We start from the raw sequence: 24884 nt of genomic DNA on the forward strand, positions 1-24884 counted from the left end.
CTATAATATTCTTATTAATCAAGTATATTAGTTAGAACTATCATTATTAGAATGACTATTTTGAAAAAAAATATATTAATATGAGAGACAAAATCGATTACGATCTTATATTTATAACTAAAATAAAAATTAAATGAGATTTTATATTAAAGACCGGAGGTAATATACAAATAATTAAATATTTAATTTAGTTCTAAATGTAAAATTTTGATTTATTTTATTTTTCAGATTTATTTATTAAAGAAGTTTCTAGGATTATTATCGTTCCATATGCCTGAGTGAGATCATCAATGATCACTGAACGAGGAGGGTTCCTCTAAATTTCGCGAACTTGCTGGTTGCTCCTGGCGAAGTTGTTAGGAAATGCAACGGGGATATTATAGTAATTTCAATTAAAAGACACGAAACTTCCCCGAATCTCCTTCCGCTCGGTGTCCGTCAAGTCTATCCGTTACGTCAAGTCTATTTAAGGATCGCATCGACCATTCTACCCACTTGCAATGGGTTGCATTTTCTGTAAGGTGAGATTCTTTTAATAGCGACGGCCGTTTGTGAGATTCTTTCCAATTGTTTATTTTTTCCTCTCTTCCGTTGAATTGTGCAGATTTCCAGCTGAAATATGGAAATCAATTGTAGCTGACTTGTGGCTATTTATGTGAATTTTTTTCCCTCTGGGAAGACTATTGAACAAACTGTTTGGGGGGTTTTCTTGCTTCTTCTTTCTTCTGTAAACTATCATTCTGGGTTTGTTTCAGAAGAGGCTTCAATACGCAGCTGTGTATGCCGCAAAAGGATTGAAAAAAACTACTACTCCCTCGCACCTTATTATAAGAGACATTTGATGTTTAAAGCATGTTCCTATATATAAGAGACACTTAAAAGTTGTCTCTACTTTTTTGTGTTAAGTTCCTATTTTACCCATATTTATTGTCTCCAACTCACTCTCTCTCCTTCCTACTTTTCTTTCTTTCAATAATTTAATTGTTTTCCCTCATGCTCTCTCTCCTTATTAATGAGGGCAATTTTGAAAAAAAAATTATATTTTTTATACATTGATTGTTCTTAATTAATTTTAACTGCTTTTTTTATTAACGTAATTCGATTATTCGTCTTTTATAATAAGTCTTTTATAATAAAGAACGGAGGGAGGGAGTATTATATTTCCAGGAAATTCCATCTCTATGTTTTTTTTTTGCCGATAAAAAAAATATTTTCCCAATATTAACAATTCCTCCACTGCTAAGACTTCTTTTGTCCATCTTCCCTGTAACTGTAATTTCTATGAGAGGCTTAAGCTATGTCTCGACTTGTGATGAACTCCCAATTCAATTTTATAATGAATCATAAACTTGATACTGCATGGATTGTGCATTTTATTGTCTATGCGAAGTACATCTCTGTTCTTGTCAACAAAAGTGGAAATTTATTATATTGATTTCTGACAAATAAGCATTGCCACAGGCACGCCACTTTGGCGCAATGGGTCAACAGAACATTAATGGAGGTCGGGCACGAATGGATAAGGGACAGAAAAAGGAAAAAAAGGTACCTTCGATCTTAACGCATCTTGTCTTGTGGTGTGGTTTTAAATTTGAGACACTGCTAGGATATATTTTTACAATTATACTAGGAATTCATCTTTTACTTTCTCTACAAGTCATTAAATATGTTTTGTCGAAGTTTTTCTGACGAAGAGCTGTTGATTCCTGTCATGTAGGATCAAAAGGAGCGTAAGGATCTTCCAACATTTGAATCATACATTGTGGAAGAGGAAGTATGCAAAGGTATTAAAACGTTGATTGGTTTCTGATTTGGCCGCTGCATCCACACTGATCCAATTCTCTTTGAGTGTATAAATTTATTGACAGTTCTTCTAATGAAACTTAATCTTGCAGGTGCTAATGGCGTTGTTTACAAGGCAAAGAGTAAGAAAGATGGAGCCACGGTTGCAATTAAATGTACCCCATTAAAACAAGGTACAAAAAATCAGACTGGATAATCAACCGATTAAGATAGTGGGTTAAGAGTCAGTAAGTCATATTAGTTAGACTGATCATATTAAAATAATACAATTTAATTGATAATAACAAAATAATGTAAAAAAAATACAATGATAATTAAATTGTAACTCTTCCGGTCCTTAATATAGGATCCAATTCTTGAGTTGGTTTTGGTCCTTAATATAAGACGCATTTCTCATATTTATCAATTTTTTCTAAATTACCCCTATAGATACCCCTCAACCATAGTCAAGTAGAAGAGGAAGAGGAGATATTAAGAAAGATGATTTCGGTGTTTTAGAAAAAATGTGTCACTTTTTTTTATAATTAACTAACTTATCTAACTTCTTTAATCTAATCAAATTAGTTAAATGAGCCTTATATTAAGAATCGGAGGAGTAACATTTACGCTTTGACGGAAAAAAAAGAGGATTATGCCATAGGTTTATTAATTTCTAATGTAAGCCAGCTGTTAGCCTGTTCTTTTTTATGTGACTTCGTGCTCTTCTACTCGAAATGCCATAGGTTTATTAATGAAAACGCTATTTTGATTTGACTTAGTGCTCTTCCATGTTATTGACCATGAAACATCAGAAAATCTTACTTAAGTTTTCACTGTTCATCAACGAGACAAGTTATGACCTCTCAGAAGTAGAAATTGCTAATTTATCGTTGTGGCTTTTCAGGTCCTGCTGCTGAAGCTCACGAGCAACGTCTTGATAAGGAGTGGAAAGTGCTGAAGCAATTTCGGTAAGCACAATTCAGAAATATTTCTTCAACATTTTGCGTTGCCGGTTAAGCTTTTGAAGTTATTTAATGACTTATCTGTCACAATGACTTCATAATTCAATTCAGAGGCAAAAAAAATAGTATCATTAACTATGAAGACAGCTTCAAGAAAGGAAATACTCATTACTTTGTTCTAGAATATATTATGCACGACGAGCCTAAGGTAAATTTCCCACATCTAAATGGAAGTTGTGTTATTTTCTGTTTTCACTCTTATGATTTTCGCCCTCACATAGGTGTTAAAGGAGAAAATTAAAACTGATCAACTCCGACGGTATGGTTACTGCATGTTCCGGGCTCTTGCAGCACTTCACAAGGGGGTATAAAGAATTCTATTTTTGTAATATACGCAAACCTAGGAAAATTAGAGGTTCTAATGATTGCTCATGCATACGCAGGGAGTAATACACGGAGATGTTAAACCTGGCAATTTCCTTTTCTCCCGTAAGCGGAACGAAGGGTATCTGACTGGTTTCAATCATGCCAGGGTTAGTATTTTGTTTCTGTAGCATAACATGAACAGATTTTTCGTGCTGTTCAATATAAATCTGTTTTATCTTGTAATTTAGCCTATTGTTGCTGCTTTTCTCAGTTTCCGGATAAGAACCCTGTCGACGGCTCTCCCATGCCTTCAAAACAACCAATTGCCAATGATGCCGCTGGTCCTGGAAAAGGTCCTTGGGTGGGAACAGGGGGCTTTCGGGCTCCAGAGGTAGGATATGAATGTGAGCTTGTTGATGAAATAAATGGATTGAAAAATATAATATGACTTTTTCTAAAGAAGCAAGAAGCTTGATGGTGATCGGTGAGTACTCTGTGCAGGTGTTGTTCAGGTCTCCACATCAAGGTCCTAAGCTTGACATCTGGTCTGCCGGTGTATCCTTGCTCTATCTCATAATCGGAAAAACTCCTTTCTCTGGAGATCCTGAACAGTAAGAATTTCTACTATAATCCAACACTTACAGCATGCATGGCTTATTTACCTTCGCTAGTCATTCTTACAATTTCCGTTACCCGTAATCTTCAGGAACATAAAGGATATAGCTAAACTGAGAGGCAGTGAGGATCTATGGGAGATTGCTAAGCTACACAATCGGGAATCCTCATTCCCTGCGGTATCTATCTATCATATATGACTGGAATCTACTCTGACATTTGATTCAAATTCATCATTACAACTTAAATCTAACTGCTTGTGTTGTAGGACTTGTATGGTAAACAAGGCTTGGCACCTTTGCGATTTCAAGTTTGGTTAGAGAAAAGAATCAAACTTGAGAAAGGAGAGATCCAGGAAGTCCCTCACGATTTAAGATTACTGCCTGATCTCTTGAACAAGTGTTTGATAGTGAACCCTAGACTGAGAATCGGTGCAGAGGAGGCCCTTGAGCATAAGTTTTTTGCTCCATGCCATGAGAAGAAAGTGTAGGGGTGATCATGAGCAATGCCCACCCGCGCCCCCTAAAGTCAAGAAGCAACACAAAAAATAGTTGGGCATTTAGCAGAGCCAGGTGTCGGGCAAGATATGCCACCGTGCATGTTTGGCATTACCCAGAATTTATATATATAATTCTATGTAATATATAATATACATAAATTTATTGTATGTAATTGTATTTAATATATATGTGATATATATATTCGGTGGAATTAAATACTTCAAGACGTAAGTTGTTGACATATTGATGAAGGATTTTATGAAGACCTATCAAGTTGTGTTTAATTTTGTAATATAAGGAGGTATGAAATGATAGATAGATATGTGGATTTGTAGTATAGTGTTTATATTTCTTTCTTCTCTTAGAATATTGTAATTTGTAGTATAGTGTTTATATTTCTTTCTTCTCTTAGAATATTTTAAGTTGTGGAATTATAAAATATATCTGAAGTCCTAAAATATTATTTATTTAGTTTGGCCGGGTAAATCTTCACATGATATGAACAAAGTGTTACTAAGTGGGCAGAAAACTCAGCCTTGTCCAAAATTATGTGGACTTTTATCAAGCACGGTCAGGAATCTTTCAGGCTAGATATTAGACAAGAATCTGGCCTTGCCTATGTGTACCCTTACATAAGAAGAGATTATTGATGAGAATATCTAACTTTGAGATTTTCATCATATCATAATATTATAGTCTATCAACAAGTTACTCAGATTTGCATTAAATAATTCCCCCCCTGAATTTTTATTAAGAAATCTCTCAATTGAAATATGATTATCTTTTAATATGATAGGCTCATGGTTTAATTGAAATATTCATTTAGTTACTGGTTTAAATCATATATATCATATTACTATTCAAAAATTATATTATATTTTGATCGAAACCTCGATAGTAAAACTACAAATAGTGTATGTAAAAATTTCTCTAATTGAATGGGTTAATATGAAGTAATTGTTAAGTTTTCAAACTAAGAATAAATTAAGAAAACAACAATTTTGTTGGGATATTATTAACTGGTTTTTGCTAAATTATTGTTAAAATGTTTTCTTTTGAAAATTGCTTGGTAAAGTTATTTATATTTATTATGTCAAGTTTTCTAATCATATATGGTCATATGTTTTCTGTGTGGGTTTATAATTAAAAGTTGCTTATATCAAGTTTTCCAATTACATATGGTCAATGTGCTTTCTTTTTCTTGTTAATCAAGTTTTCTAATTACATATGGTCAATGTGCTTTCTTTTTCTTGTTAACTTCTTTTTTGGGACCAAACTTTTTCTTGTTAATTAAATTTCATATACATAATAACTTGGAAGATAAACATTCGACGGTAACCATGTTGCCTAGATGAGTTTGATAGTGTAATAAAGTAGTCGGTTATATTGTAACTACTCCTCCGGTCCTAATTATAAGACACAATTGACTTATTTGAGGAGATTAAGGAAGTAAGTTAAGTTGGTTATTTATAATAAATAAATGTTGTTATTCCTAAAATATCCTTGCTAATTAAGTATATTGGCTAAAACTATCATTATTAAAAGGATTATCTTGGAAAAAAATGCATAAATATAAAAGAGAAAATGGATTGGGTCTTATAATTAGGACCAAATAAAAAGTCAAATTGGGTCTTATAATAAAGACCGGAAGAGTAACTTATTAGTATAACCAAACAGACTTAGTTAGTCGACCTGGTCAAGTCACGTGACACACTCTGTATATCTCACTCTATATATTTGTGTCAGATCAATAAGACAAGGCATGAACTATTCACTCTCTTTCTATCGTCTTCTTTCTCTCCACCAAACCTTTATGGTATCAGAGTACTCAGGGCAGAAATCGAAATGTCTTCCACACCATCAAACTCCATCTCACCTTCCGCATCTTCTCTGAATAAGAAGGAAATTATTACCTTCTCACACCTTGTGTCCGTTAAGCTCGATGAGAGTAACTATCTCATATGGAAGCATCAGATCGTTTTAGCCATCCGTGGTCACGATCTTCAAGGATTCATCAACAAGGCAGTAAAGCCTCCTGCAAAGCTTCTTGCAGATGATAAAGATCCAGAATCTTTCAAGATTAATCCAGAGTATAGTGCCTGGGAATGACAAGACCAACTTCTGGCTTCTTGGATGTCCTGTTCAATGTCCGATGCGATGTTGACCAGAGTAGTCGGCTGTGACACTTCTCTTCGAATTTGGGAAAGGATTCAAAGCCATTTTGCCTCACAAACAAGAGCTAAGATTAGGCAATTGAAATCACAACTTAAATCAACCAAAAAAAGGGAGCCTGCCTGCTAATGAGTATCTTCTGAAGATTAAGAGCATCACTGATGCCTTAGCGGGAATGGGTTATCCGATTATTGATTTTGATCATATTGAGTACATCTTTAAGGGGCTCTCAGATGAGTATGATCCATGGATTACTGCGATCACTACAAGAACCGATCCATACTCTGTTGATGAGATTGAGTCGCTCCTGATAGTGCAAGAAGCACGCACAGAGAAGAATCAATCTGCTCCAACCATTGAGACTGCAAATATTGCTCACACAAAGCCTTCCAACAGAGGAGGTGGTAGATCACAAGGTGGAAGAGGAGTCGTGGTGGTGAACGCTCATCGTACTTTGGAGGTTCTTCTTCATCTTATTCACAGTCGCATAATAAGACTGTTGACACCTGTCAGATCTGTGAGAAATGAGGACATCGTGCTCGTGAATGCTAGTATAGGTTTGACGAAGCGTTCAATGAACTCTCTCTGAACAACAAATAACAGAGCAAGAAAGATCAACATGCCTTGATGGCTACTGCTGAATGTGTTACTGATCCGGATTGGTACCTTGATTCAGGAGCCACGAGCCATGTGACTCATGATGATTGTAATATCTTTGACAAATCTGGTGGTAAGTCTATTGACAAAATTTTTGGTGCCGACGGTAAGGGCCTGTTAGTTCATTGCACTGGTTCCTCAAATTGTCGTCTTCCTACTTCTAAATATATTCTTAAACTTAAAGATATCCTTCATGTGCCTAACATCTCCAAAAATCTTCTCAGTGTTCCCAAATTGTGTCTTGATAATGAGATTCTTATTGCATTCTTTTCCAATGTTTGTGTGATTAAGGATCTTCAAAGTAACCAAATCATCTACAAAGGAGTCCTCAAGAGGAACAAGTCAGCTCTCCATGGTGTCTCCCTTCAGCCGTGTCAGTTAAAGTCTTCAACTACTTCGTCTCAACATTTTGCCTATCTTTCTACTGATTCATATTGTAATGATTTTGTTCGTTCAAATTTTCGCCTCTGGCATAATAGACTTGGACATCCTGCCTCTCCTGTTGTTACTCAAGTCATGAAGTCATGTAATCTTGCTTTCAATAATAAAAATTCCACATTTGATTTCTGTAATGCCTGTTGTTTAGGAAAAGCTTATAAACTTCCTTATTCCTTGTCATTATCACAATACACTTCTCCTCTTGAGCTTGTTCATTCTGATATCTGGGGCCTTTCACCCTACACATCTCTTGATGGATACAAATATTACATACATTTCACTGATGCCTTTACACGATTCACTTGGTTTTATCCATTACATAACAAATCAAAAGCATTTGATGCGTTTGTTGAATTCAAAAAGATGGTTGAATTACAGTTGGGTTGTTCCATTAAGATTTTTCAATCTGATGGTGGTGTTAAATATCTTAAGACGGGTAAATACCTAAAGCAATTTGGTGTGATACGTAGACTGAGCTGTCTTCACACTCATGAACAAAATGGCTTAGCTGAGAGAAAACATAGATCCATCAATGAATTTGGCCTTACCTTGTTAGCCAATGTTTCCTTGCCTTTGTGCTTGTGGGTTGAAGCCTTTAGTACTGCTATTTATCTGTTTAACAGATTACCAATAAAGCTCTTGATGGTCTTTCACCTTTTGAAAGATTATTTCATAAAGCCCCTACCTATACTCATCTTAAAACCTTTGGCTGCTCATGTTTTCCCCTTACTAGACCCTACAACAGACATAAAACAGATTTTAGATCTATCCAATGCATTTTCTTGGGTTGTAGCTCATCTCATAAAGGATACAAATGTTGGGATCCTAAAGGCCGAATGTACATATCAAGAGATGTTATCTTTAATGAACATGAGTTTCCTTTCCTAAACTTGTTCCATCATCTTCCTTTGCCAAGTCTTCTAATCCTGTCTCTTGCATTGACTCCCCTGCACCCTCTATTCTTGTTTCCAGTCCTTCTTAGTGCAATGCTATTAACTCTCCTATTACCTCAGCTGCTGATATGTGCAGGTTTTCTAATGATGAAGGCTTTTCTTCTTCATCTAGTACATCACCTAGTGAAGCCTCTCGTGAAGCCTCTCGGTCTCCCTGCACTACTGCTATTCAACCACCTGAGGTTCCTTTACCTCATAATACTGTTGTACCTGAACGAAGGATTGTTACAAGATCCATAAATGGGGTCTACAAGCCAAAAGTGTATACTGTTGAGATAGAACCATCTAGTGTCACTGAAGCTTTAAGCTCTTTAGTATGGAAAAAGGCTATGGATGAGGAATATGAAGCATTAATGAGGAATAAGACCTGGCATCTGGTACATCTTCCTCCCAATAGACATGCAATTGGTTGTAAGTGGGTTTGGAAGCGTAAAACAAATCCAGATGGGAGCACTGCCAAATTTAAAGCTCGTTTAGTGGCTAAAGGGTTCCATCAGAAAGGAGGTTTTGATTTCACAGGAACATTTAGTCTTGTAGTTAAACTTGTTACCATACATGTTATCTTGTCTATTGCTGTCACACAACGTTGGTTTATCAGACAGGTTGATGTTAACAATGCTTTCCTTAATGGAATTCTTCATGAGGAAGTGTATATGCAGCAACCACTCGGATATGAGAAGGATAAGTCTCTGGTATGTAAACTTGACAAGGCTCTTTATGGCTTAAAACAAGCACCTCGTGCCTGGTTTGAAAAATTATCTGGTGCTCTACTTAAACTTGGTTTCAAGAGTAGTAAATGTGATCAATCTCTATTTATCAAAGTAGAATACCGTGAAGTTATATATGTTTTAGCATATGTTGATGACATCATTCTTACCAGTACTTCCTCTTCAAAGATTTCTGAAATTGTTACAGCCTTGAATAAGGAATTTTCTCTCAAGGATTTGGGGTCTCTGAATTACTTTCTTGGAATCGAGATTCATAGATTAACAAATGGTTCCTTAGTTCTGTCTCAAGCTAAATATATTAGAGATGTTTTAAAGGAAGCTGGAATGGCAAAAGCAAAAGGAGTTACTACTCCTATGGTATCCAGTCTGAAACTTTATAAAGAGGGCCCTGATCTCTTTACTAATCCATAGTTATATCGTTTAGTTGTTGGGGCACTTCAGTATGCCACTATTACACGACCAAAGATTAGTTTTTCTATCAACAAGGTTTGTCAGTGTATGCAAGCACCTTTGAAGGAGCACTGGACAGCGGTTAAACGCATCCTATGCTATCTGGCTGGGACTGTGAGCCATGGTCTTCTCCTAAGTCCTTCTCCGCATATGTCACTTGTAGCATATTGTGATGCTGATTGGGCTGCAGACTATAATGATAGAAAGAGCACCACTGGTTACTGTGTATACTTTGGCAGAAATCTTATCTCCTAGTCATCCAAGAAACAACCAACTGTAGCAAGGTCTAGTACAGAAGCTGAGTATAGAAGCATGGCAGCAACACTTTCTGAAGTCCTTTGGCTCCAATCGCTATTTTTTGAACTACATGTTAAGTTGTGCTCTACTCCTCAACTACTCTTTGATAATCAGAGTGTAGTAATGATGACAAGAAATCCCATTTTACATGCCAGGACTAAGCATATAGAGCTGGATATTCATTTTGTTCGTGAGAAAACAATCAGTAAAGCAATTCAAGTTTTACATGTTCCAACTTCTTCCCAGATAGCTAATGGATTCACTAAGCCTGTTTCCTCCTCCTTGTTTTCTGATTTCAAGAAGTTTTTACATGTAGGAGAGTACCTCAAATTGAGGGGGAATGATAGTGTAATAAAGTAGTCGGTTATATTGTAACTAACTTATTAGTATAACCAAACAGACTTAGTTAGCCGACCTGGTCAAGTCACATGACACATTTCACTGCCACACTCTGTATATCTCACTCTATATATTTGTGTCAGATCAACAAGACAAGGCATGAACTATTCACTCTCTTTCTATCGTCTTCTTTTTCTCCACCAAACCTTTAAAGTTATTAGTTTAAAATCCTGAGGTATGTCTTTAAATTTGAGACACTGCTATCTTGTTGACTTTTGGCTACGATATATTTTTACAATTATACTGGGAACTCACTTTTTACTTTCTCTACAAGTCATTAAATATGTTTAGTCCAAGCTTTTCTCACGAAAAGCTATTGATTCCTGTCACGTAGGATCAAAAGGAACATAACAATCTTCCAACATTTGAAAGTTTTTACTCAGGAGCACTAGGCATTGAAAAGTTCATTTTGAAAGTTTAAAACCATAACAATATTGTCCAATACTGATAAAAATGTTAACAGTTAATATCACTATTTTAACGGTCGGCTTTGATTTTTCATGATAAATATTACTACAATTTTAAACTTTTGAGATAACTTTGCACCCAAAAATTTTTTCAAATGCCTAGTGCTTTTAAATGAAAATTTTCAGGATAAATTTGCATCTACATATGTCCAACGCACATTAGGCATGAACGTTACTTATTATCCAATTTGACAGTTCATAGTTCACAGCACATTGCTTATCATCAATAAAACTAACCCAAGCATTCTTTTTCTTGCCCCATCACCATTTATATATTATTAAAAATAATTAAAGCGACATAATCATTAGTACTCCAATCGGGCAATCTTCGAATTCTCAGCCATATAGGATCAAAATTTTTCACATCGATCCTTTTCTTTCATTCAGTCCATGTTATTGACCACGAAACATTGTTCGTTTTCGCTATTCATGAATGACACAAGTTATGACCTTTCAGAAGTAGAAAGTGCTAATTTTATCATTGTGGCTTTTCAGGTCCTCATGCCAAGGCTCATGGGCAATATGTTACTAATGAGCTGAAAGTGCTAGAGCGATTTGGGTAAGTACAATTCAGAAATATTTCTTAAACATTTTGCTTTGCCAGTTAAGCTTTTGAAGTTAATGACTTTTCTATGACAATGACTTCATAATTCAGAGGCAAAAACGTCGTCATTAAATATGAAGGCAGCTTCAAGAATGGAAAAACTGATTGCTTTGTTCTAGAACATATTGAGCACGACAGGCCTGAGGTAAATTTCCCACATTAAATGGAAGTTTCGTGTCATTTTATGTTTTCACTCTTATGTGCAGATTTTTCCCCTCACAAGAGGGTATGGTTAAATATGATGTTGTTCAACTCCGATGGTATGGTTACTGCATGTTCCGGGCTCTTGCGGCTCTTCACAAGAGGGTATGAAGACTTGTATTTTTGCAATATATGCAACACTAGGAAAATTAGAGGTTCTAATGATTGCTTATGCAAAGGCAGGGAGTAATACACAGAAGTGTTAAACCTGGCAATTTCCTTTTCTCCCGTAAGCTCAACAAGGGGTAGCTGCCAAGGTTTGTATTTTGTTTCTGTAGCGTAACATAAACAGATTTTTTATGTTGTTCAATATAAAACTGTTTTATCTTGCAATTTAGCTTCTCTCAGGATCTGCATCAGAAGCCGGGGAATATCGGTAAGCTTCCAGTACTCTCTCAGCTTTACATGTACATTCCCTAATAACTGAAGTCCTAAGGGAATGATAATTGAAATGCTAAGTCTTTGTTTAGGACCAAATGAAGGGGAAAGAATTTGAGGAGAACCAAGAAGAAGAATAAGAAGAATGGAAGTTAGGCAGCGCCACTGTAGATTCGTTTCCCCTCATATTTTGTTTGAATGTCATTAAACAAGGATAAAGGAATGGCGAGATCACTGTAAAATTCCACGTTCGCATATGATTTTGACTGAGTTAATATCTTAAGAAAGTTGATCGGGTAACTTAGAATATCACTAGCTTATGCATGCTGTAATCATCTCTTGAATTTTCTGCACTTGTGGAAAGATTTGGTTTTGTAGGAGTTAAAGATAAATACTCTTCTTGTTTTCATTCCTTCCCTTTTCAATTGCGTCGAATGAGATGTAAGAATTTTGACAATTCGGTTGTTTGCACGAAGACACCATTCCCATGAGACTGAGTCTGGCAAGGCCAAGGAGGAAAGAGTTGATTAACATCTTGCAAGAAACGCTGTTAGGGTCGAATCAAGATTTATCAAACACTCCTACGAGAAAGTGAGTTCCTGCTCCTCGTAATAAGATGGAGGGTGAGCATGTCTACATCTCTCCCATGCCTTTGAACTCAATTGGCAATGACGCCATTGGTGCTGGATTTCTGAAGAGTAAAGGTTAGATGCTTTTATTCGAGGGCTCTATATATATATATATGTAGATGAATGGTGGACAGACGGAAATCTTTATATTTAATACTTCTTTTCTATTTGCAGGGAATGGAAAACAGATAAGAGCGGGTTCTTGGGTGGGAACAAAAGGCTATCGGGCTTCAGAGGTAGGATGAATGTGAACTTGTTGATGAAATGAATGGCCCAGAAGTGCATGTTTTTTTTTTTTTTTATGTCAACACCATAAAACTGTTGCTGTATTACACTTTCAGATACATGTTGAAATACTCAGACATGGAATATCGTGCATAAAAAGCTATCCTAATAACTCTGAAATTAAATTTCTGTATAATCTAGGTTATAAAGTGAATGTTGCTTGTTACTCTTTACAACGCCTTTGATAAGGTAGAAATTGTGTTATTCATCTTGTTTGGCAAGGATAGTGCATATAATTATTAGTCCGTACAGGAACATTAGAATTAGTGGAAACTCTGTCACTGTAACAGGTTGTTTTTGTTCAGGATCGGAACATAAAGGATATAGCTAAACTGAGGGGCAGTGAGCATCTATGGGAGGTTGCTAAGCTGCACAATCAGGAATCCTCATTCCCTAGGGTATCTATCATATATGATTGGAATCTACTCAGACTTTTGATTCAAATTCATCTTTACAACTCAAATTTAAGTGCTTGTGTTGTAGGACTTGTACGATAAACAACGTTGAGCTTGAGGAAGGAAAGGCAGTGTAAGAAGGAATTATTGAGTTGAGCCAGTTTGTGATTTTGTGTAGCCTAACATAGCTTGTTTTACATAAAAATCTAAATACAAAATTACTTGCTAGCAGGGGTAAGAAAATGAGCCAAGTGCCAATTATACGGGGTCTAGTGATAAATACTTCACAATATTGTGTTATTTGTGAAGATGGATCTTATTTCGTGTATGACAGCCCAAAAACACAGATTCTTCCCCTCTAAAATATATGTATCCTTCTATTAAAAACAATCCTATTTGAGGCATGGTAGAACATTAAATGTGGGGATTTGACCCTTATTTCATCACGTTATGAGATACTAACCACTTCCGTTAGACCCAACCTCTGTTGGTTAAAAAAAAAAAAAACAGACATATTTTAGAATGGGAAAATTTCACTGAAGGACCGCTGAAGGCAATTAATTTCCAAGAGCCCCCAAAACAATCTGAAAAGCCACTGCAGGACCATGGGGGTGAATTGAAATTAATTTCAAAACTAAAAAGACAGTGTTGCCCCTCAAACTATTACTCTGAAATTTGAAGTCTTCTCCCTCTCTCTCTTTCTCTCTCTCAACTCCCGATATCTGAAGTCCCTCTCGCTTACTCTCTAAAAATTCCAGTTCATGCAGTGAAGAAGATCGTTCACCTCACCGTCGCTACTGTTGTGGTGAGGAAAGACTTTGCCATCATCATTGCTCTGCTGCGGAGAGCCTTCGTTGTCGCCCTTGCTCTAGCAATGAGAGCCTCCATCACCGCTCCTGCAAGTGTTGGACGAGAGCCTTTTGTGTAGATATGAAGCTGGTTAAACTAGAAAAGCTTGCAGGAACGCGAACTCTACATGAATTTATTACTAAATACAGTTTGTTTTTGTTTTAATAAACAGTTATTTTTGTTTACATATGAACCTCAATATGTATTTTTGGAATGGTTCACGAAGTGGCTATGACAATCCATGAGTTGAAATCTATTTTGTATGGCTATGAATAGATGGAGAATTTCATGATGGTACTTAAAGGTAAACTGCCCTAAGTACTGAACTGAAACTAGCTAGCAACTATATAAATGTGTAAACAAATTAATCGACTTGCAAATGGACGTATTTTTATTGTTAATGCATGTATTCTTATTGCAAAGTTCCTAATTCCACTTGTAAACAGTCACTTCCAGATTTGTGAATTGACGTGTTCAACTTTTTAAATGAAATAAATCTACTTGTAAAAGGACGTATTTCTATTGTTAACGAGTGTATCCGTGTTGCAAATTTCCTAATTTCACTTGTGAACCCTCACTCCTAGGCTTGTGATAAACTTTTTCAATTGAACTAGCTTATTTGTAAATGGATGTGTTATTCTTATTAATATACAAATCCTATTTGCAAATTTTCTAATTTCAGTTGTAAATGATCCCTCCCAGTCTTGTGAATAATTATGTTCAACTTATTGAATTCAACTAGCTCACTTGTAAATGGACAAATTCTTGCTGTTAATATACTTATCCTTCTTGCAAATTGCCTAGGAAGCACTAGTCACAATATCCCTTGTGTGATAGTCATTTTCTATTACTCATGAGTTCATTCATTATTTTGAGTTTGCATTGATGCGCTTGTGTTAATCTATTGACAGTACTTATTGTTGTGTCACAAGAATAATACACTTCACTAAAGTCTGAGTTGTGGTGACTCATTACTCCAAAAGAAATACACAATCAGTTGCTATTGCAAACTACTTCAACGGATAAAGACAATAAAAAACAAAACAATGACATAATGTGTTAAAATTTGTGTATGGAGAATTTGCACGATTTTTGTTTTAGGGAATATACTATGAGTAGGTTGCATGTCAATTAATTACAATTTGTTGTCTTTCCCCACTAACTTACAAGTATGTGATGTACTATTGACAACTCGAATTAGAAAATTTACAATAAGAATATGTTGATTAACACTTTGATGTCATAGTTATTTGGTTGTCATATTGGCAATTAGAATTAGGAAATTTGCAATAAAGATACATTGATTCACAAGAGAAACTTATCCATTTACAAATGGACTAATATAACTAAAAAAGTCATACATGATTATTCACAAGTCTGAGGAGCACTAATCACAAGTGGAATTAGGTAATTTGCAATATGAATATGCATATTAACAACAATAACCCGTCTATTTGCAAGTGATCTAGTTGAATTCTAGAAGTTGGACATGATAATTCATGTTTGGGAGGGACTATTTGCAACTAGAGTCAAACAATTTGCAAGAAGGATAAGTATATTAACAATAAGAATTTGTCTATTTATAAGTGAGCTAGTTGAATTTAAGAAGTTGAACATGATTATTCACAAGTCTGGGAGGGATCATTTGTAACTGATATTAGAAAATTTACAAATAGGATGTGTATATTAATAAGAATAACACATCCATTTGCAAGTGAGCTGGTTCAATTGAAAAAGTTTATCACAAGTCTTGGAGTAAGGGTTCACAAGTGAAATTAGGAAATTTGCAACACGAATACACTCGTTAACAATAGAAATACGTTCTTTTACAAGTAGATTTATTTCATTTAAAAAGTTGAACACGTCAATTCACAAATCTGGAAGTGACTGTTTACAAGTGGAATTAGGAACTTTGCAATAAGAATACATGCATTAACAATAAAAATACGTCCATTTGCAAGTCGATTAATTTGTTCACACATTTATATAGTTGCTAGCTAGTTTCAGTTCAGTACTTAGGGCAGTTTACCTCTAAGTACCATCATGAAATTCTCCATCTATTCATAGTCATACAAAATAGATTTCAACTCACGGATTGTCATAGCCACTTCGTGAACCATTCCAAAAATACATATTGAGGTTCATATGTACACAAAAATAACTGTTTATTAAAACAAAAACAAACTGTATTCAGCAATAAATTCATGTAGAGTTCGCGTTCCTGCAAGCTTTTCTAGTTTAACCAGCTTCATATCTACACAAAAGGCTCTCGTCCAACACTTGCAGGAGCGGTGATGGAGGCTCTCGTTGCTAGAGCAAGGGCGACAACGAAGGCTCTCCGTAGCAGAGCAATGACAATGGCAAAATCTTTCCTCACCACAACAGTAGCGACAGTGAGGTGAACGATCTCCTTCACTGCATGAACTGGAATTTTTAGAGAGTGAGCGAGAGGGGCTTCAGATATCGGGAGTTGAGAGAGAGAGAGAGAGAAGACTTCAAATTTCAGAGTAATAGTTTGAGGGACAACACTGTCTTTTTAGTTTTGAAATTAATATCAATTCACCCCTATGGTCCTGCAGTGGCTTGTCAGATTGTTTTGGGGGCTATTGGAAATTAATTGCCTTCAGCGGTCCTTCAATGAAATTTTCCCTTTTAGAATTTCCTAACGATGTTACCGATGCCCTTGGCCCTGTACAATCTAGGTTACTTATGCTACAGCCATATTCTGAGTTTATAAAACGGAAGTCAAACGTTCATTTCTGAATATCTAACTTTGGGGCTTTCGCCGGCGGATAATATTTTAATATTTCAACAAGTTATTTAGACTCTGCATTAAATAATCCTAAAGCCTAAATTTTTATTATGAATTCTCTCAACTGAAATATGATTATTTTACAATATGATAGGCTCATGATTTGATTGAAATACTCATTTATTGGTTGTAATCATATATATATATCATATTAATATTAAAAAATTATATTATATTTTGAATTGAAACTTCGATAGTAAAGCTATAAATAGTCTACGTAAAATTTGCTCTAATTGAATGGGTTGATATGAAGTAATTTATTAGTGAACAAATTCAATTACAGAAGTTTTAGAGATTCGTACCTTAATTGGTAAGTTTTAAAACTAAGAAAAGCTATTTTCTGCATAAATTAAGTAAACAGCAATATTTTGGACATTATTAACTGGTTTTTGAGAACAACGTCGGACTTAACTGATCTGAATTCCTTTGTCAACTTAGAATGAAAATTTGTTAAATTATCGTCAAAATGTTTTTCTTTTTCTTGTTAACCCTTTTTTTTGGGACCAAAATCGCATCGCCTAGATAAGCTGAGTTGAAAATTTTTTTTTTAAAATTACTACTAGTGGATTATTATATTCGTAATACCTAATTAGGTAATTTAAGTATATTAAAAATATTAGTTAAATTAATTAATATGAATAATTTTTTAAAAATAATATAATCTTCTTTTTTAATTTTCTTACTCCTAGTCCTACTTAATTATTATTAAAAAATATTAATAAGATTAATTTTAAAAAATCAATAAATATATAAAATAGGTTTTATATTTATTATTACATAAACGGGCCTGTCCAAGTTTTCAGTTTATCCTTATAAAACAAGACGGCCTGCTTAGATGTGACCCTTTGGAGGATGCAAGGCTGATCTGTGTAACTTCTATTGGCTGGGCTACGTGGATGTATGCTCCCAAAGCCACCAGCCAACGCAACGATACGAACAAAAAATGCGTCCTATTTTCAAGAAAATAAAATATACCACCTCCGGTTCTGATTATAATACTCCTCCGGTCCTAATTATAAGACCCAATTGACTTATTTGAGGAGATTAAGGAAGTAAGTTAAGTTGGTTATTTATAATAAATAAATGTTGTCATTCCTAAAATATCCTTGCTAATTAAGTATATTGGCTAAAACTATCATTATTAGAAGGATTATCTTGGAAAAAAATGTACTCCTCCGGTCCTTATTATAAGACCCAATTTGACTTTTTATTTGGTCCTAATTATAAGACCCAATCCATTTTCTCTTTTATATTTATGCATTTTTTTCTAAGATAATCCTTCTAATAATGATAGTTTTAGCCAATATACTTAATTAGTAAGAATATTTTAGGAATAACAACACTTATTTATTATAAATAACCAATTTAACTTACTTCCTTAATCTCCTCAAATAAGTCAATTGGGTCTTATAATTAGGACCGGAGGAGTATAAATATAAGAGACAAAATGGATTGGGGTCTTATAATTAGGACCAAATAAAAAGTCAAATGGGGTCTTATAATAAGGACCGGAGGAGTACTTAGTTAACTAATTTAAAAAAATTAAAAAAATTAGTTAAGTTAGTTATTTATAATGAATAGATGTTATTTTTTTAAAAATATCTTTACTAATCAAGTTTGTTATCTAAAACTACTATTATTAGAAGGATTACTTTAAGAAAAAAAATATAAATATAATAAATAAAATAAATTGAGATGTTATATTTAGAACTAAAATAAAAGTTAAACAAAATTTTATATTAAGAACAGAAAACAGTAGTTACTTAGTTATTAAGTAACCTATTCACCTTAGAGACGTTTGCATTCATGTACATCCAGACTTGATGTTTTTGCCAAATCATCAAAGTCCTGCCGGTAAAAAAAAGAAAAAGTCATCGAAGTCCCTCCTGCCAATATCAATTTCTCTTCTCCTATCATATACTACCTCTTATCCTAAGTACCACCTCAACTCCTGAATATAGAAATTAATAATTTGAGTAGATTAAGAAAACAAATTAAATTAGTTATTTATAACAAATAAATATTGTTTTTTTTAAAATATCTTTACTAATCAAGTATATTAGTTACAATTATTATTAGAAAGACTATCGTGAGAACAATAGATAAATATGAAAGACAAAATGGATTGAGATCTTATATTTATGACCAAAATAAAACTTAAACAAGATTTTATATTAAAAACTAGAAAAGTATAAAAATAATTAAATATTTAATTTAGTTCTAAATATAAAATTTTAATATATTTTGTTTTTTATATTTATTTATTAAAGAAGTTTGTAGGATTATGATCATTCGATATGCCTGAGTGAGATCATCAATGATGAATGAACTAGGAGGTTTCCTCTAAATTTCGCGAACTTGCTGGGTGCTCCTAGCGAAGTTGCTAGCGAGATCATCAATGATGAACGTAACTAGGAGGGTTCCTCTAAATTTCGCGACCTTGCTGGTTGCTCCTAGCGAAGTTGTTAGGAAATGCAACAGGGATATTATAGTAATTTCAATTAAAAGATACGAAACTTCCAAGAAATCGAGCCCGACGAATCTCCTACCGCTCGGTGTCCGTCAAGTCTATCCGTTACGTCAAGTCTATTTAAGAATCATATCTACCATTCTACCTACTTGTATTGGTTTGCATTTTCTGGTTCCATTCTTGCTTGATCGTCAACGAATTCTGCTGTTCGACTCCGATGGACGCGTTCGCTTCTTTTTTCGATCCTCAATCGTCTTCCAGAAGCCGCTGGAATTACGACACTCTCAAGAACTTCCACCAGATTTCTCCTTTCGTCCAGAATCACATTAAACAGGTTTTGTTTTTGCTGTCTAATGTGCTGTTAGGGTTTTCGTTTGTATTTCTGCGTCGTGATTTAGATTGACCTAGGTGAAAATCTGAAATCATCAGTTAGGGTTTCATTTGGATTCATGGATGAATTTTTAAATTTTGGTTTCCGAGTCTTGATTACGGAAGAAACGTGAGTCGGCGAATTTTTTATGTATTAAATGAAGAATTATTTATACTGTATTTAACATATGAATGATTTTTCATGTTATTCCTTAGTAATACCTTTTTCTTGTGATAATATCGGTGATCGAAGAACTTGATGTGGAACCTTGTTTGGGTATTCAACTTATTTTTGCTGAATTAATCTCGCTTACCTCTTAATATTTTGCGTCTGTTATCAATCTTCCTATTTGTCTTTTGACGATAGATTGTCAATTTTTCATTTATATTTCATTCTGAAATTTATTGCAGGTTTATCTTGCCTTATTCTGCGCTGTGGTTGCTGCGGCCGTCGGATCTTACCTGCATGTTCTCTGGAACATCGGCGGTTTGCTGACAACAGTCGCGTCCCTGGGGAGCATTTTCTTGTTACTGTCCATTCCTCCTAATGAAGAGGTATGAATGGCGGGCTCCTGCAACCTTCTACTTATATTATTATGGTTCTGCAATACGCCTGTCACTCACTTTCTATTTCATGATTTGCAGAAAAAGAGGGTTGCTTTGTTGATGGCTTCCTCATTACTTCAGGGGGCCTCCATTGGTCCTTTGATCGATTTGGCTATTGATGTTGATCCAAGGTATTATTAATCCATGTATTCTGCTCTTAAAGCTTTTCCTACTTTGGGCTGCGACATCCTTTCATGTTTGTTCAGCTCATTGTGCGTGCTGACTTCCCTTATATTTGTGTATAGCGGATAAAACCTTTTCTACATTTCTGGTTCTGATTACCGTTATGCAAGCAAAATATTGCAAATGCTTTGCTGACATTTTAATCCTACATTTCTGTCACCCCTGCCTTGGGGTTATACAAGATCATATTCATAATTTAATGACGAAGGTTTTTCGCAAGTCTTTTTGTAAGCCAAAAGATCTTGCTTAATGCACATGTCAGCTCTAACTTTTTTTCTCTTGATCTTTTTGCTTCCCTCTTTCTTTATTTGTCTCCCTAAAGCTGTTCGGCTTTACATTGGCTTCCAGGGTTTGAGTTAGTTTGCATGATCAGTTGCATTCTCTTCTCCCATTGTTCTAGTCTTACCCCAGTGGGGCTCTGTGGTCCTTGAATTTAGGCGATTAGTAAAATTCTTTTATCTCAATTGTTTCAGCCTCATCGTCACGGCCTTTGTGGGAACTTCGTTGGCCTTTGCTTCTTTCTCAGCGGCAGCTTTGGTGGCAAGGCGCAGAGAGTACCTCTATCTTGGTGGTTTGCTTTCTTCTGGATTGTCCATTCTTATGTGGTTGCACTTCGCTTCCTCCATCTTTGGGGGTGCAGCTGCGCTCTTTAAGTTTGAGGTAAAGTTTTCCGATTATTTATGTTTTGGTTGAATTATCCTGGAGCAATCTGAATTCTGAAGCTGTGTTAGCTTTAGTGCTTTACTTCCTGCTGCTAGTTAATCTGACAAGCTTTGGTTCTAAATTTGACATGACTTTATTTGTTAACCTTGCAGCTGTACTTTGGGCTTCTGGTGTTTGTGGGCTACATTATATTTGACACCCAAGAAATAATTGAGAGAGCTCACTTTGGGGATCTGGACTATGTGAAGCATGCCTTGACCCTCTTTACTGATTTTGTTGCAATCTTTGTCCGTATTCTCATAATTGTCGTAAGTTCCACTTCTGTGTTCTTTTCCGTTTTTGACAGGGTTTTCTTCTTCTCCTTGATCCCCTCCTTCTTTTCCCTTGGGATAATTTGTAATGATTTTCTTGCAGCTGAAGAATTCAGCGGAGAAGAATGAGAAGAAGAAAAAGAGGAGGGATTGAACGCCGACGCTTGTGGCTTTGTTGGAAGTAAACCCCCCCTTATTGTATTTCTTTTGGAGACACAGACTCAGTTTCAGCTGTCAAAAAATTCTAGCAGCATCTGCAACTTGTAAATTATGTGATTAGGTTTGCAGCTGCGGTGTACTTGTGGAACTTGCCATAATTTCATCAAATCGTTTTGGTTTTCAGCCTTTATAATGACACTAAAGCCTTTATACATCACTCCCTCTCATCTTAAGTATAGGATCTTTTTAAGATAGTTAACAACTTTAGTCTTTTAAAAAAAAAATCGTATGACTTTCTCAATTTTACTTTCTCCTTGTTAAATTGGAAGACAGTTAGGTACGTACATGATGCATCATACAAGGTGCCCTATTAATAAATAACGCAACACCAACTACACAATAATGGGTGGAAAGCGTCCTATGACATCGTTATAATTGGTTCTCTGAGCACGCCGCGTTGCGTTATGCAAATTTGATAATTTTGAGCAGAACCGTGTGAGAAGACTCAATTAAACACTTCCGCTTTTGAGGCGCGAACTGGTTTTTAAATTATAACTAAAGTGTGATGATGAAGTGTTGCTGTGGATCGAACAAATTTTTCCCCCTCACTGATGAAATGCTTCCCATTCCATGCAACAATTCAGTCTTTATACAGGCCCTCCTTGCCTACAAAATGGAGACTGCGTCTTTGAAAGCCAAATCCCCCCGCCCGGGGGGGGGGGGGAGAAGATGATTTATTTTCAATTGGGCTTTTGAAAATTTAAAATTGGATAAAAGTTAGATTCTATAATTATGTTTGGAATGGTTTTTGTCAAAAAGTTAATTTGAAAAAAATAGAGTTGTTTGGATTATTATTAGAAAAGTAAATCTAGTTATAAAATAGCAGAAAATGATGTGAATTTTATTAAATATATTATTTATTTTTTCTCCATTGTCATATTTTCTTTCGTTATATTTACTCATACATTTTTTTATTTTTTATTTATTATAAGGGTATATTTAAAAAAATATTACTATCTAATTTTAACTGATTTTTTGTTATCTACAAATTAATTGTTTAAAACTCATAATAAGAACCGAATATGGTAGTAAATTTCTTAACAGTGGGGCCTATCTTCTTTTCCTTTTTTTAACTTCTTCCATCATGGTTTGGCTCCAAAAAAGTATCCAAACACCCACGTATTGTTGGAACTATGGTTTGGCTAAGAAGCCATGGTGTGGTCCTGTGAAACCATGTTTTAAAAAATTTTTCTTTCTAAAAGGTTGAATGTGTGGGTTTCCCACAAGTATTACAGTATCAAAGTAAAGCCAACGGTGAGTATCCAAAAATATCCTTAAACAAAGGTCAAAAACTCCGCCTTTTCTCCTTCCTCATTCTACTTTTCTTTCTCATTTTCTTTCACTTTCTCGTTACCTTTTTATTTCATTTTTTTTATATTGTAATATGTTGTTAAAAAAACTAGTTGCTCAAATGTTGTATACAGTTGCAACCTCACAATGATTATGATGGTTGATTATTTAATCTCATACCTCACAATGATTATATTTTATAGATATATACATATATTAATTATTAATTAATTATAATTTATATATATTATTTATTATGTTGGTAAAAAAATTATTAACAAATTTATTACTTCAAATAAAAATATAAATTAAAATCTACATTTTATATAATTATCATATTAACTTATGTTTTTTTAATAATTTGTATATGAAAAAAAGTGCTTCTGATAATAATTGTCCAAACACTTTTACTTTGTTAAAATCACTTTTTTCATAAAATCTATTTTTTAAAAATTTATTCTCAAAATAACTTTGTTTTCAAAACCTATTCTCCAAACTGTAGTTTAATTGTATCTAAACACTTTCGAAATTTCTGTTTGCTTTTTATACAAAAGCCAAATTGTCTCCATGGTGAATCCAAACATCACAATTACAGTCCAAAATGTGTTTATAGGCCTAAAAGCGGCTTTTTCCGTATCCAGACAGAGAAAGGAAAAAAAAAAAAAACCCCTTCTTACGTTTCTATTGGTTTAATCCACAAGATGCCCAAAACTAAGGACACACACATATTGCAATTATATTAATTCTACATATTTAAAGTACATGGCTAGAATTAATATTTTCCACCTTTTGCATTCAAGTTAACTATTGCACCTTATCTTTTTTGGTAAACTATAAATTCATGTAATTAATATTCACATTTCCAATCATAAAATTGAATAATTAACATAAGGGAAAACCATATTGAAGGTACCTATACTTTCTCTCAATTTTTAATTTGGTACCTATGTGTTTTTTTTCTTTTAATTAAACATTTAATTTTATCTTTTTAGTAACATTAGCTCTTATAACTTTGTTCTGTTGATATTTTTAGTCTCTACATAAGGATTAATGATGTTAATAGAGGAAAAATAAAGATTTAGTTAAGAACAAAAAACACATAGGTACCAAATTAAAAATTGAGAGAAAGTATAGGTACCTCCAATATGGTTTTCCCTTAACACAAAACATAAAAATGAAAATTATGGTCAATATATTATGAATTATGTCTTAAGTTAATTAAACATTAATTATTTTTATTGAAAGAGAGTTTTTCTATTCCTCCTCAATTTATATGTTGTGCTAAATGGACCCTTAAACTGGGGACTGCGGATTCTTGTATTGGATTTGCACCTTGCAGAAGTGATTTTTGTAGATTTTGAGTGTGGTTTTGAAGGCAAGTGGAAAAATATCGGGCCTGACCCAAAAGTTTTTTTTTTGGTGGAAAAAAATTTAAGTGAGTTGGGTCTCAGAAACTCACCAGAGTCAGGACATATTTTCAGGCTTAAAGAATATTTATAAAGATACTTATAAATGATCTTGTCAGAAGAATTTGATTAATTAGTTGTGGTCTTTGTGTTTGGACCTTGGAGAACGGAAGGACTTCCGTGTTGGCTTGCAACTTCAAAAGTTGTTACATCCACTCCTTTACAACGGAGCACCAAATTATTCCCAACACATGCCACTGCTTCTTTCTATGTATAATAAAATAAAATTTATTTAAATATAAAAATTAAATTAAATCTGGATCGTTAAAATTAAATTATCTTTAGGGCCCTCCCATTTAACAATTATAAATGGGGTACGCTACTTGGGATTGTGAATTAATAATTATGAATATTGAATATTGATTAGT

General features: G+C 34.4%; 2 protein-coding genes across 2 annotated transcripts; both read left to right on the top strand.

The window, feature by feature from the left end:
- Positions 1-420: 420 nt before the first annotated feature.
- Positions 421-24457, top strand: LOC114733167 (cell division cycle 7-related protein kinase; the record flags this gene model as incomplete). Its single annotated transcript, XM_028920572.1, has 14 exons — positions 421-521; positions 1462-1571; positions 1717-1784; positions 1896-1976; positions 2687-2750; positions 2856-2952; positions 3026-3109; positions 3188-3277; positions 3382-3501; positions 3612-3721; positions 3817-3904; positions 3994-4209; positions 13402-13411; positions 24426-24457. Coding segments are annotated over exons 1-14 (1191 nt in total), but the record flags the coding sequence as incomplete, so codon positions are not given.
- Positions 19410-21917, top strand: LOC114733168 (bax inhibitor 1-like). The gene is made up of 6 exons (XM_028920573.1): positions 19410-19743; positions 20190-20333; positions 20424-20515; positions 21041-21227; positions 21383-21538; positions 21645-21917. Exons 1-6 carry the CDS (start codon positions 19627-19629, stop codon positions 21693-21695), a joined length of 747 nt encoding a protein of 248 aa, XP_028776406.1. The 5' UTR covers positions 19410-19626; the 3' UTR covers positions 21696-21917.
- Positions 24458-24884: the final 427 nt, after the last annotated feature.

Source organism: Neltuma alba, unplaced genomic scaffold, assembly GCF_004799145.2.
Source record: "Neltuma alba isolate B1F8T4 unplaced genomic scaffold, ASM479914v2 tig00012974_pilon, whole genome shotgun sequence".
NCBI classification, from domain to species: Eukaryota; Viridiplantae; Streptophyta; class Magnoliopsida; order Fabales; family Fabaceae; genus Neltuma; species Neltuma alba.